Source organism: Cicer arietinum, chromosome 1 (genome assembly GCF_000331145.2).
Source record: "Cicer arietinum cultivar CDC Frontier isolate Library 1 chromosome 1, Cicar.CDCFrontier_v2.0, whole genome shotgun sequence".
NCBI lineage: Eukaryota > Viridiplantae > Streptophyta > Magnoliopsida > Fabales > Fabaceae > Cicer > Cicer arietinum.
In genome coordinates, this window is record NC_021160.2 from 46,701,159 (window position 1) to 46,716,432 (window position 15,274).

Consider the following 15,274-nt stretch of genomic DNA (forward strand, 5'->3'; position numbering starts at 1 on the left):
TCACCTCGTTTGTCTGGGCTTCAGGTATTTTCATTGTCAATGATGACCCCATTTTTGGGCCCACCCATGCGCGAACATATTTTCCTTTATTTCCTTTGTTGGGTCCATAGCCCATTACCTAAAACTGTTGCCATTGTTGGGCCCACCCACACGCGAGTATGAAATGACCCACGCCCGTTAACTTGATCCACTTTCCCCGTTTGCTCGGTTTTGTGGATTCATGCAAACGCAATCTGAACTATATATATCAACACTTAAATTTTAGGTTAAAAGATAAAAAAGTGTAATATTTTAATTAATTATTTTTGAGTAGTTTTTTATTGAAAATATTGTCGAGGACTTTGGATTAGCCATGGTCACATTAATCTTTACAAACATCTGTCTCTATCAAAATAATTTTAAATTGTTTATGTCAATTACATCTTGATAAGAAAAACTAAAGTTCATATATAGATAGTCTTAAAATCTCTCTTTCTATATAATACTAAGTAATATGAGATATTTTTCAAGATAAGTTAATTTCGAAAAAATTCATCAATATCAAGCTTGATTGAAATTGATACATCTTTTACTTCATTTATCATCACCAACAATCATGCTGTAAAAGAACTATCATATTCAACCACAATGCATATACTTCGTTGAAAGTTAAATTACTCAAAGAATTTCCACTTAATACTAAACCAACCCAATTTTTTTAACTTAAAGCTAAACAACTCAATGAATTTCCACTAGAACTTAAACCACTAAAAAAATCTATTTAAAGTTAAATTATTTTAAGGTTTTCCATTTGAAGTTAAGTCACTATAAAAAATTTTACTTGAAATTAAACTATTCAAAGGATTTCTACTTAAAGCTAAACCACTCCAAAAAGTTTCACCTAAATTTAAACCACTATAATAATTTATGCAAATTTCACCACCAACCTGATTTCAAAATTCTTGCATCCATGTTAACCCATTAACATATGTTATTCAAAATAATGTTTATTCGAAAATGTGTCAACACATCATTGATTAGAATTTTCAACAAGTTAAAACAAATTCTTCCGTCAAATTTTTTATATGTAAATTTTCACAACATAACTTGACATTGCAACTGTATACATATATGACCGAGCACCAGATAGGATCCCAAAAAAGAAAAGTGTATCACAAAAGATGACTTAAATATCAAGTCTTTCTTAGACAAAAACTTATTAAACAATATTTTAAGAGTATTGCCCTTCTTTACCAACAACTTTAACACCAGACATTGATAAAATAGATATAGAAAAACTAATAAACACAATAAAAACACAAGAATATAATGTAAAAACTTCAAAACCGAACAAAAATTATGAAAGTTATCTAATGTCAACCAAAGAATAACATAAGTGTAATTTTTTACATCACATAGATTTCTCTCAAATATCTTATGGTCCCAAATACAACCAAACTCTCTAAAAAAAATATTTAAACTATATATTACAACACCTTAACACAAGAGTACATTCAAAAGTAATAATAATTAAATACAAACTTAAAATATTTTTTGACAAGTGCATTTTATAAAGAAGAACTAGAGTTTATATATATATATATATATATATATATATATATATATATATTCTTGACCTTATTCTTTTTTTTACAATACCATGCAAGATATTTTCTAAGATAAATTAATTTCAAACAAATCCAACCACTTTCTCAATCTTAAGAATGAAAGGGGTGATGAACTTCAACTTTCATGAACCAACGTCTATCATTGTTAGAGCTTTGTATAAATTTGAAGTATACTAGTATATGGAGGATTACTTATCAAATAATCCACCTTAAAACGTCGAATACTAAAAAATTCATTTCGTACCCATATGCGGCATCGCATTGTATCCGGTACTCGTGAGACTTTTACTATTATATTGTAAATTTGTTACACAACACTTGTTTGATTTGTTAGTTGATCTATTTACTTACGAAAGTTATGTCTGCACCACTTAATATATGATCTCTAAGCATTTTAAAAATATGCCTACAATAATTAAATATCTATATATTAAATTATTTATGTTCGACTTGTAGCATATATATCTTAGAAGAAGAAAGAAACTTTATTCAATTCTTTTGAATAAACAAACCAACTTCTTTCTTGCTATTTTCCATTATAACTCTAACGAATGTAATATGATAATGTAAACTATCAACGAAAAGTATCATTAAGAGCTTTTTCAAATACTATTATGAGTAACATATCTAAAATAAGATAGCTGTTATGAGTGTTCATATATAAACCAATTTTAAATAAAACTGCAAATAAAAAACTGGAAATAAAAAACTGCATAAAATCAAATACTATTGAATATTTTTTTATGTTAATTTCTAAAAACTATACGGGTTGGATTAGATTTCAAGTTTTCTTTTCAACGACGAATTATAACACATACATAAATTTTAATATTTATTTTATTTTTATTTTTGTGATGTACTACATTTATATATTATTTGTAGATTTTAATATTTTTTGTTAATAATACTTATTGTTTAATTTAATATAATTTTTTTTGCTATTTCATATATTTCAAACATAACCATTCATTGTTATTTTGCAATGTTAAATTTTAATATATATTATATTTTACATCAAACTTACTATTTTTATAATATTAATATACTTTTTTACAATTATATTTTGGATTTCAAAAACATATCCAACTTAAATTGTTTGTAATTGAACTGGATCAGATTTTTTAAAACGTGCCATGCTAAAAAAGTGGAACATCATTTGAATTTTTCTTTGGATCGTATTATTTTTGTCTCAGAATAGATCTAAATTGCAACACTACTACTCCTAATAGCTACTACTTTTGTCGTTTATATGTAAGATGGTTTTGTAAAAAAAACAATTTATCATTAAAATTACAAAATTATTAATCAATTTTACACAAAAATACCCCTAATTTAAAATAAAAACTTAAAATATTAACTATTTATCTCTCTTAGTTATGAAAGATAGTTTTGAAAAGATAATATATATTATTGATAAATTTAATGTAAAAAATCATTTTTCTTAACTTTTATGTAATTATGTATTGATAAAAGAAATTTTATATACAGGGACAAGGTACTATTATTTCTCTTATTTTTCTTTTTAATTAATGTATTTAAAGATAGGGAAAGTAGACAAAAAACGTTCTTACGCACGTATCAATTGAAAATATGTAATCAGTGGACACCTCTGGTATTTAAGTATGTTCCTACCACATGAGTATTTCATTCAAATTGTTTGTCCGTTTTTGGACATTTTGTGGTCCTAAATTTCGATATTATGTTGTACTTGTTATATTATTGAACTATTATTATGCTAAATTGCTTTTCGGATTTTGGTTGTAAATCTGCTTTTAAATATAATGATGTTCTTAGTTGCTCTGTTACTCACTTATTATGTTGTTTTCGGAAAGTTTTACATCAACGCAGTCAATGTCAACAGTTGCTTCTTTGAAAGGTCTTATATATAATATTACACAAAATAGAAGGTCTTTTATATATAATATTAAGTCTTGTATCTTTTAAATCTGACTTCATTAAATTGGAAATTGTTAATCGTAATAGTAATATATATATAATTAATAATAACAAATGAAGTAGGTCAGAGGTTAGATTCCCATGTCATAAAAAACAAAAAAGTTAGATTGTTCATTACTCTCTCTTAGTCCAGCAATTTTAAAGGGCTTTATTCAAATAAAGAGTACAAAATTGTCTCTAACTCTGGGGAGACCCCAAAAAATAAAGTAGTAAAGATTTTTGTCTCTCTTCGTGCTCAATCCTTTAAACCAAATGATTGAAGTTGTCAACTTTTCCTATTTTTTAAAGAGTTTAATTGTTATATACAGTTATAAAATGTTTTACATGAGCATTACAATTATTTATGAGGATAATTTTAGATATGATTTTGATAAAAATAAAATATTTTTATTAAATTAACGGTTGTGATTGATTAACAGTATAAAAATTGTTTACATTAATAGTATTTATAAATTAATAAATTAAATCCTTTCTCAAAAGAAACATACCTTTTCTCAATGAAATTTGTTTTTGGACATATTTGTCTTTTAAATAATTAAAATCCAAAGTTGACGTAGTCCTCCTTTATGCTCACTAATACTAATTGTTGCAGAGACTATGTTATTGTAAAGGCCATATAAAAATTGGGCCGAAAACTGTTTGCGGAGCCCATGGTTTTTCATTAATCAATGCTAGCTTGGTAAAAATGTTGTAGCATATGAGAAGTCTAATTTGAAAAAAAAATTTGATGCTCATAATAAAATACGATATAATATACAAATCAATTGGTAACTCTAAGACATTGATATGCAACACGTTTGAATTTAAATTTAGGATTCCCCACTTCTTCAAGTGGTGGTAGAGAAAGAGAAGACATCAACGTTTGACAAGAACAAAATGAGATGAGAGAGGTGAAAGGAAGAGTGAGGGAAATAAATTCAAAGCATCATAGTAAGTGCTTCATAAAAAGTTACATTTACCAAAAGCACTTAACATCATATTTACATTTAAAAAGAAGCAATTTTATGGATGTCCATTCTCCAATCCATGAAATGTATCATAGAGAGGCATGTTCATGGTCTCAGGCATAAAAAACACAAAAACTCCACCCACAATTCCACATAGAGCAAACACCACAAACGGAAAACAACCTCCCAAAACAACCACAAATGGTGCCAATATAGCCCCTAATTGCGCCGCCTGCGCATTACAACCAAGGGCGGAATTCCTCACCACCGTAGGAAACAACTCCGCCGTGTAAATAAACAATATGTTATAAGTTCCTGCCATCCCAAATATCCCCAAAACACCACACACCATTTTAATTACTTTCCACACCCCAATATTTCTCATCAAACTCCCCATCAAGCAAAATAATCCACTAAACCACATTGTCCCTACAATCAATGGTTTCCTTCCTAACCTATCAACTAACATTGTTGTTATCATAAAAGCTGGCATTTCCCCCATAGAATTCAACAACACATTTAGATAAAGGTTGACTTTGAAATTTGCCACATTTAAGGTGAGACCATAGTATACTAAACCACCAAAAAAGTTAAGTGCCGCGGTTACCAATAACCTTTTACGTGTGATTGGGGAGCGTATCACATCCACAATGGACCCACCTAGTGGATCCTTATTTTCCATATAACTTTGATTGTTGCATAACTCATTTTCTTTAGCTGCTGACACTTCATCATCTAGTGCAAGGATAACCCCTTCGGGAATGTGCTTCCCATTGAAAGATGCAATGGTTGACATAAGCTTCATGGCCTCGCTTACCCTCCCACGAACAAGGTACCTATTGGAAAATATAGATATAATTCATATGAAAAATATTTGTGTTTTTCTTTCATATAACTTAACTTTAATTACCATCTTGGGGACTCGGATAGGAAAGGAAGCACAAGGAGAAGGTAAAGAAAGGAGGGGATAGAGGAAGCGATGTAGAGATGGCGCCATTTTTGAAAGATATAGGCTATGCCGGAGAGAATAGCAATGCCGCCGGAGAAGAAGTAAAAGGTGGAGATTCCAACGACGCCGCGCTTGGTTGGACCAACGGGTTCAGTGACGAGAACGAAGGCGCAAAGGCCAACGCCTCCGGTGCTAAAACCAGTAAGGAGGCGGAAGAGAGCATAGGTCCAATAATTTGGAAAGAATGGTGTTAAGCAACCAAAAACTCCATTTAGGGCACAAACCACTGCTAAACACCCTCGTCTTCCTAGGAAAGAGTCCGAGAGATGTCCAAATATTCCAGCACCTGAAAGGCAATAAAATAGTAAATAGAATATGTTCAATAAAATTGTAATGAGTAAATTATTTGAAGAGAGTTATGAGTAAATTAGTTTAATTAATTCAATTTAATTTAGAAGCTAACTGTTGGGTTATCCAGGTTAACATGTATGACAATGTTTTAGAACTTGTTATGTTTGGATGTTGAAACTCATTTGAAGCTTCATTATGAAATTTATTAAATTTGTGTTTTTTTTTTTAATTTACGAAGTTTCACAAAATTTACGTAATTATTATTTTTTTTTAATACGAATTGAGTATACATTAATGTAATTCCACTTATATTTTACTGATTCAAAAGGTGATATAGTATTTGGACTGCGTCAATAATTAATCCGAGTTTTAAAATATTAATATTAATTTTTCAAACAATTTGATTTATTTTTTCCACATCTTTTTATTTAAATATTAATGTATTTTTTTTGTATTTAAATTTTATCTTTTAGATATATATTAGCATATAATATTATTTTCTATATACTTACAAAAATATCTCAAAGAAAAAGATAAATAATATTTAAATATAAATTTTGACAAAGACAATATATATATATATATATATGAAAAAACAATGTTTTATCTCTTATTTTGGCATCATCCTATATAAATCGATCTCTATGTACACACAACCAATCTGTAATTGATATTGTGTCCATTTCCTATGTCAAATTTGATGTGCAAATATGATTTCTTAAAAGTTAAATATGATTTGATGTCTCTTTAAAACTATTTACAAAATTGCTACTTATAGATTAAATTATTTCTTTTATTTCACCTTTTGCGTTTCCTTTCCTTTCTCTTTATTGTATGTATCTCTTATCTAATCTAACATTGAATTAATAGAAAATATCTCTTATCTGATCTGATTTTCATTTACTCTTTTTTTCTATTTGATCTTTTCTTATTTCTCTCCTCTTTACTCCACTTTCACAATCGTATAAAGCTTGATACCATGAGCATTACCCATTCTAAAAAAAGCAATTATATGGAGAATGACATCATATTCTGGGGCTAATAATAAAGTGCCCCGCAAATAGTTTTCTTGGCAACAGGGTGGAGAATGACATCATATTTGTTTACTATATAAATATTTTTAGATATATATGATACACTTTAGGAGATAATATCTACTAAAAGTCCGCAGATTATGTACCGTTTCATCCAATAAAAAAGATTACTAAGAAAAAACTACCGACATTCCTAGATGCAACTTTGATTCTCTTTATGATTGGGTTGTCATGTCTTAGTTTCTCATACTTTTCTATGTAAAAAGCAATATAAATATCAATCTTCATAGGCTGAACGATAACTAGTATATCATTAATTTAATTTTCTTAAGAAAAGACTAAATGTTACGATAAAAAAAAAATCGAAATGCAAGAAAATTTATATATGTTATTCTTTAATTAATTTGATCCATTATTTTAGTATATGATTAATTTTTTTAATTTAAAACTCTAACCTTAGTGATATTTTTTTTTAAATACCTATTGTACTAAGTAACATCACTAATGTGTATAAGATTTTTTAGATAAAATTATAATATCTTTTATAAATGAATTTAAAACTGAATTAATTATTTTACATTTTTTTATAATAACAATAATTACTATGATGAGAAAAGTAAATTAATTAACTCTTTCTCATTAAGAATAAATTTAAAAAAGCAAGTTAACAAATTTAATTATACAATTAACTTTTCAAATTTTCTAAAATTTGTTGATAAAATCTTATAACTATGAAGGAGTAGTCACTAATAGAAAAACTTATATTTTTACATTCTCATTGTTTAATTGTTTAAATAAAAAACAAAATTGAAAGAGATTAAAGAAAGTGAACTAACCAATCAAAGAGCCAACGAAGAACAAGGAATGAACCAATCCAACCTTATATTTTTCACTACAAATCAAACCCCACTCCGACACGGTGGAGCTTCCGCGGCCTCCGGTCCACTCCCACAAATCCGTTTGGAGGGAACAGACGTTATGAGAAGCGGCATCACAACTAGAATTATCAAGACAATTCCAATGGGGTTCACGATCGGCAAAAATCATGACCATGGAATGAAAAGCCATGAGGATCCATGCAATGCTTGTTAAGATAAATTGTTTTAGTTGCCACGGACCGAACTCGCCGCAGTAATTCTGCAACATCTCGTCGATATGCATCTTCGTCGGCCGTGCCGGATTAGTCCCTAAACGGTAATTGGATTCTGAGGACACCGTGGTGGCCATCACTGCACTTTGTTATTTTCCTTCTACTTTGATAATAAGTTCCTTACGCAATAAGTTTCGGTTGTATACGTAAAGCCCCTAATATTTATGGTGCATAATGCTTTTTTTGGGAGAATATTCTTTATATTTATTTTTCGTATCGATCATACATCTTTTACTTTACACGCTTTAATATATATAGTTTAGATAATTTTGACAGTTTATGAGAAAAACTTTTTCGTACCATTATTTTTTCTTCTCATATTTGTTTGTAAGTTGAAAATTTATTGATTTTGTTTACTTTAAATATCAAAAGTGATTAGATTTAGATAGTGGATCATCTACGGTACATTCATAAATGGAAGAATTTTGGTATATTGTTTTTTGTAAATTAATTATTATTTTTATGGATAAAAGATATTATATTTCAACTTTTGAATTTTAGCAAAATTATTTCATAAGAAAACAACATTATTTTCATTGTTTATATGTATTATACTAATTTTTTATATTGTATTATTAAAAAAACTAATATTTACTATTATAAATAATAAAATTTAGAAGACAAAAATTATTTTGCTAATACTCTTGGTAAATAATATTTAATTATTATAATTTTTTAAATAATAGAAAATAATTTTTAAAAAGTAACTCATTTATCTATTAATTTAAAGACCAGATATATTCATACATATGTCAAATTGATAAATGCACCGTAAAAAATTTCTTTAGTTATAAGATTAATCTAAATTTTGATTGGAAAGTGAACATATATATTTATATTTAGTGTCTAATAACTTTTCGAATATGATTATTGTTTATTAGCATACATATTTGTATGTCTTGTTTGTTGAGGCAAAATTTCTTATTTAAGATAATTTATTGATAACAAATTTTAATTAGAAAAAAATCTAACTAATTTTGATTTTATTAAGTGATCTAATATGTATTCTTAAATATATTAATCATAAGACATGTTTATAAGAAACTTAAACAAGTTTTTGAAACATACTCATCTATGAGCACAAGATCCTCAAAACTGGAAATTTTTATCATCAGTTTCATTAATTGTAAAACTGATGACAATCAGTAATAACATTTAAACATAAATGGAATAAGAAGGAATATTGTTTTTATTATTCAAACAAAAAGAATATGAAATATAGTACAAATGAACATTTTCGTATGACACAAAATAAAATAAATATTTTGAAATAGATAAAATGACATTATTTACGTGCGCAAAGACAAATCCACATGTTACGAAAATTTGATTTTGTTTCCAATCACATTCATGCATGTTCATTAGAGTTAACGATATTTAGACACAAAGACGTTGAGAAGAAAATATTTTGCATTGCAAGTACAAACGACAACTTATTGCAAGCTCACAAATCCTAATTATAGCTCATAACAGACTGTCTCAAGCTGTCTAGAGGATGATCAAACTCCTCTATCATGTTCATAACAGAAGAAAATGTCTTCATACTCATGATGATGTCTTCATACAAAGGAAACGATTATAAAAAAAAATTCTCAATGAAAGGAATAATTACCTAAAAAGAAGAGGACGATTACCCAAATTGCAAAGGACATTTAAGCAACACACTCTAATACCTTAAGACATGTGTCCAACGGTTATATGCATCCTTTACATCAACAAAGAGCATTCCCAAATCTATAAATAGAAGGTGCTTTAAACATAAATCTTCAAGAGACTACAATTAAACATATTTCACTTTCTTAAGCGTAAAACTATCAAAATTCTCTTCAATTATCAAGAAATACACTTCTATTCTTTGACATACATTTTAGGATCAAACTTTTGAGTGTGTTCTTAGTTCAACCTATTTCAATAATAGTGTTGTGATCAAATCCGAAACAAATCATGTTATAGTAAGTGCTATCAAATTTGGCTAGTTGAGAGAAAACTTGAGTGAATTGTGTAAGCCTTTAAAGGCTAAGAAAACACAAGTATATAATCAAAGTATATATAACTAAAGAAAGAAGATTAAGTTGCGAGGTTGCTCAACTTACTAATGAAAATCTCACAAATAATTGTAAGGACTGAATTAATCTACGTTGGATGAGCCAAAATATTTCTTTTGTGTTATTTCTTTAGCCGTATCATTTATTATTTTGTTATTACACTGAATTACACTACTATCAACTTGAAATATAATTATGTTATGGAACTTTCTCAAAACACGAATAGGTTCATAATACTGATTTAATATTTCGATCTTTTATCTTGAGAAATAATTTTAAAATGCAGATTTTATACGATAACAATTCAAACTTTTTTTTTTTTTTTTTACAATTATATTCACTATACTATCTATTTTGATTATTATTGATAAGATGTACAAATAATTTATATATATATATATATAATTTTTTGTTTGTTTGTAATTTTAATTTTTACGGTACTTACGTATTAAGTTTATTTGGGGAATGCTTAAAACCATATGTGGTTATTAAAATGTAAAATTGTGAACCAAAAGTGCTATTGCCATTATAAGCAAAATATCTCGCAGGATCCTTTATCTTTATTTGAAGAAATAATTTAGTCTTTCTTTTTTTTTGGATTTGATATTTAATTTAATTTTAAGTAACAAGTTGATCATTTATGTCTTAAAATATCAACAATCTTATACTTTTTTTACATTTATCCAAAAATTTATCATCATCTTCAAATAAAATTCAAAAAATTAATTATCATTTTCTAAAAAATCTATATTTTCATCAAATTCATAAGTCAAATATTTAAATAAACTCATATTTTTATCTCTAAAAATTTAAGCAGATATTGCAACTTGAAAATACCGAAAATGTTTCCTGAATTGAATCAATCTTCTCATTCTCTAATTTCTCTTGTACTTAGATTAACCAATATCCTCTTTGAATTGAATATCAAATATGATTGAATATCAAAACTAACTATTCGACTTATTTAGAGTTGACCTTAACGGACTACATATTTTATCTGATTAGACTACTTTTTTTTAATTTTAAATAGTCCTAAAAAAGAATACTCGATCCCCGCACTAAATGGGTTGCGGACTTTCAAATTACTCCATCATTTAATAATTTTTAAATTTTTTATTTATATATAATATAAGTGTTATACTTTTTTTTAAGTATTTAAGTTTTTATATATTCTAACATTTTTTTTTTAAATACTATCAACATTCTTTTAAATATAATATAAAAGTTCTTAACCTATGTACTTTGTTTTTAATTGTGTTAAATATTTTACATAATTTTTTTCAAAATAAAGTTTAGTACAACTTTATTTGGTAACCCTAAGCCCAATATTTTAGAACGAATTTTCAGACCGGTCCATTTTGACGGCTCTACTATTATAGTATGTAACAAAAAAAATCAATTTAATTGCAGTTTTGATCTCTTTATTATAATTGGTTCTTCTATTTTAAAATCAGACAATTTATATCACTCCCTTATATTTTTTTTATCTAAAACAATAATAACTTAACATATTTTAATTGATGTGACATATAATATCATGTGGGCTAATCTAGATGCATTAATTATTTATATGATACTACTTAAATTATAAAAGTAAATAATTTTACAAATTAAAATTGAAGTTCTACAAGATTTTATTGTAATTTCATGAGAATTAAACATTCAACATCATTATATCATATATTATATCATTTAAAATATATTGTATCACAATTTTTTAATTTAAAAATCTGAATGACATATTAAAACTGTTGTAATCAATAATGAGAAATATTAATGCCCCTGTAAACTACTTACTGATAAACAAAAATATGCAAGTTGAAGAAACTGATTTAAACTTTACTTAAAAGTGGGATTGAAAAGTTGGCTATGCAACTGTTATAATGGACTACAAAGATTGAAAAATAGTGTCTTCATCTTTTTCCTTTTTTTATTCACCACAACAAAACAAACCAAAAATAAATTATAAAAAGACTAATCCCATAATGAGACATATAATAAAGAGATTAAAAGACATGTTAGGTCAATTTTTTAAAAGAAATAATTTTTTGAAAGTCGAAAATGAATATTTTTAAGATACAATAAAAAGTTTAGATGATATTCATTAAGACAACTATTTATATGTGTTCAATAGATTTTTTGATAGCGAATAGTCATTATTAAAAGGGAGAGCATACTTTATATCTAGATCATAGTTATAAATAAGGAAACAAAATATATTTGTTTTTTTTTTTCCTATGATTTGGTTTCGATTGATTTTTCGGTTAAAGTTCGTCTTATTTAAATATTAAATAAAAATGTTTCAGTTAGGTCTTGATTTTTTTTTTCTCTAAAAAAAATTGATTCAATGAAGTATGATTTTAATTAGTTATGATCAAACTTTTGAGTGTGTTATTAGTTCAACCGATTTAAATAATAGTGCTGTGATTAAATTCGAAACAAATCATGTTATTGTAAGTGCCATCAAATTTGGCTAGTTGAGAGAAAACTTGAGTGATTTGTGTAAGCCTTTAAAGACTACGAAAACACAAGTGTATAATCAAAGCATCTATGACTAAAGAAAGAAGATTAAGTTGTGAGGTTGCTCAACTTACTAATAAAAATCCCAAAAGTTGTAAGGACTCAGTTAATTTATGTTGGGTGAACCAAAATATTTCTTGTGTTATTTCTTTACCCTTATCATTTATTATTTTATTATTTCACTGAATTACACTATTATCAACTTGAAATATAATTATGTTCCTTAACTTTCTCAAAACACGAATAGGTTCATAATACTGATTTAATATTTCGATTTTTTATCTTGAGAAATAATTTTAAAGTGCAGATTTTAGACAATAACAATTCAAACTTTTTTTTTTGACAATTATATTCACTATACTACCTATTTTGATTATTACTGCTAAGGTGTACAAATAATTTATTATATATATATATATATATATATATTTGTGTAATTTTAATTTTTGTGGTACGTAGATATTAAGTTTATTTGGAGAATGCTTAAAACCATATATGTGGTTATTAAAATGTAAAATTGTGAAGCAAAGGTGCTATTGGCATTATAAGCAAAATATCTCACGCGATCCTTTAACTTTATTTGAAGAAATAATTTAGTCTTTAATTTTTTTTATTTGATATTTTATTTAATTTTAAGTAACAAGTTGATCATTTATGTCTTAAAATGTCAACAATTTTATACTTTTTTTTACATAATTATCCAAAAATTTATCATCATCATCAAACAAAATTAAAAAAATTAATTATCATCTTTTATAAAATTTATGTTTTCATCAAATTCATAAATCAAATCTTTAAATAAACTCATATTTTTATCTCAAAAAATATAAACAAATACTGCAACTTGAACATATTGAATATGTTTCCTGAATTGAATCAATCTTCTCATTCTTTAATTTCTATTGCTACCTAGATTAACCAATATCCTCTTTGAATTGAATATCAAATATGAAATATATAAAAATTCAAAATACTTTATCCTTTTCCATTAAACTCAAATCTATTTATTAGAATTGTCAAAACGGATATTCCACCTATTTAGTGTTGGTTGGACTACATATTTTATCTAGTTGGACTAATTTCGTTTTTTTTAAATAGTCTTAAAAAATAATACTCAATCCCCACCCTAAATGACCGTCATTTAATAATTTTTAAATTTTTTATTTATATTTAATATAAGTGTTGTAATTTTTTTTAAGTATTTAAGTTTTTATATATTCTAACATTTTTTTTAAATACTATCAACATTCTTTTAAATATAATATAAAAGTTCTTAACCTAATGTACTTTGTTTTTTATTGTCGCGGCCTAAAATTTCGAGTTTTCCTCAATGTTACAGTTGTAACTGAATTAGCTAAACAGGTTAGTTAAACAGTTGTAACTGAATTACTATATAGGAAAGTAGTTAGTTAGTTGAGGGGTATTCAAGACGAATTCAATGGAGTTGCCACCAAAATATATTTTAAAATAGAGAAAATATTGGGAAACCCTTAAAAATATAAAAATGGTCTTTGAAACCAGATTTTGAGTTCGGGAGTCGATTAAAATGAATAATGTGATACAAAAGTAAAATGAATAATGTGATACAAAAGTTGTTGAATATAAATAAAATATACACATAAGATATGCATGATTAACTCATTATGCATGATATAAGGAGTTGTTGAGTATATGTAAAATATGAGTGAAGAGGCATAAATCATGTGTGAGTATTTGAAAGAAAAAAATGTAGGATGCATGCAATGAAGATAAATTCCTTTTTATTTATTTATTTTATTATTTTTTAGTTTCCCCGATCCTTATGCGACTTTATACACTTATAAGATTCAAAGGATCAATGACTCTTGTGTAATCACTTTTTCTTGAGGTCAATCAAATGCGCATTATTTAAAATGCTTACCCTTCATTTTTGATACACCAAATATCTCACGTTCTCGTGTATATATTTTCAAGCGTCAAAATATTTAAGATATTTTTTTTTTATATTTTCATATATTTCAAATTCTCATATTTATTATCCTAAAATAACATTTTTTTTAAAAACGCTAGAACAAACAACAATGAGACTAAATTTGTTTAGAAAAAGTGTAAGGCACAACATCGAACAATGATATTGGAAAATGTACATTTATTGCAAATGAGACATGGATTACAATGTGGGGAGTGTGTTTAGCTTTAGTTGGAGAGACAACAAACGCTAGTCATTCTTGTAATTTAGAACTTCTAAGAATAATAACTCCCCCAACTTGAAATGCTTGATTCTTTTGTTATCCCTAACTTTTGCATGGACTGCTCTTCCAAGTTTTCAATCCATCGGGATGCTCTAATTTTTGCCTAGGTTGCCTTTTCAGGTTTTCAACCTAGCGAGCCCAATTTTTATATATTTTTTTTAAGCATAATATTTCTTGACTGCATCTGAGTTTACTGGAAGTGGAAGCTCATTTCCATCCATTTCTACGAGTATCATAGCTCCCCCAGAGAAAGCTTTTTTCACAACATATGGTCCTTCGTAGTTCGGAATCCACTTTCCCCGAGAATCCTTTTTTATGGGCAATATTTTCTTTAACACTAATTCTCCTTCTCGAAATTCTCGAGGACAGACTTTTTTCTCGTAGGCTTTTTTGAGTCTTTTCTGATAAAGCTGTCCATGACACAAAGCTATCATTCTTTTTTCTTCTATGAGATTCAATTGGTCATATCGTGATTGAACCCACT

The 15,274-nt window shown here is 26.8% G+C and overlaps 1 protein-coding gene across 1 annotated transcript; it reads right to left on the bottom strand.

Moving 5' to 3' along the window:
* Nucleotides 1-4,350: 4,350 nt before the first annotated feature.
* On the bottom strand, nucleotides 4,351-8,144 carry LOC101503246 (organic cation/carnitine transporter 4-like). The gene is made up of 3 exons (XM_004487684.4): nucleotides 7,681-8,144; nucleotides 5,421-5,805; nucleotides 4,351-5,346 (listed from the first exon to the last, which is right to left on the bottom strand). The coding sequence occupies exons 1-3, from the start codon at nucleotides 8,069-8,071 to the stop codon at nucleotides 4,566-4,568; spliced, it is 1,557 nt and encodes a 518-aa protein (XP_004487741.1). The 5' UTR covers nucleotides 8,072-8,144; the 3' UTR covers nucleotides 4,351-4,565.
* Nucleotides 8,145-15,274: the final 7,130 nt, after the last annotated feature.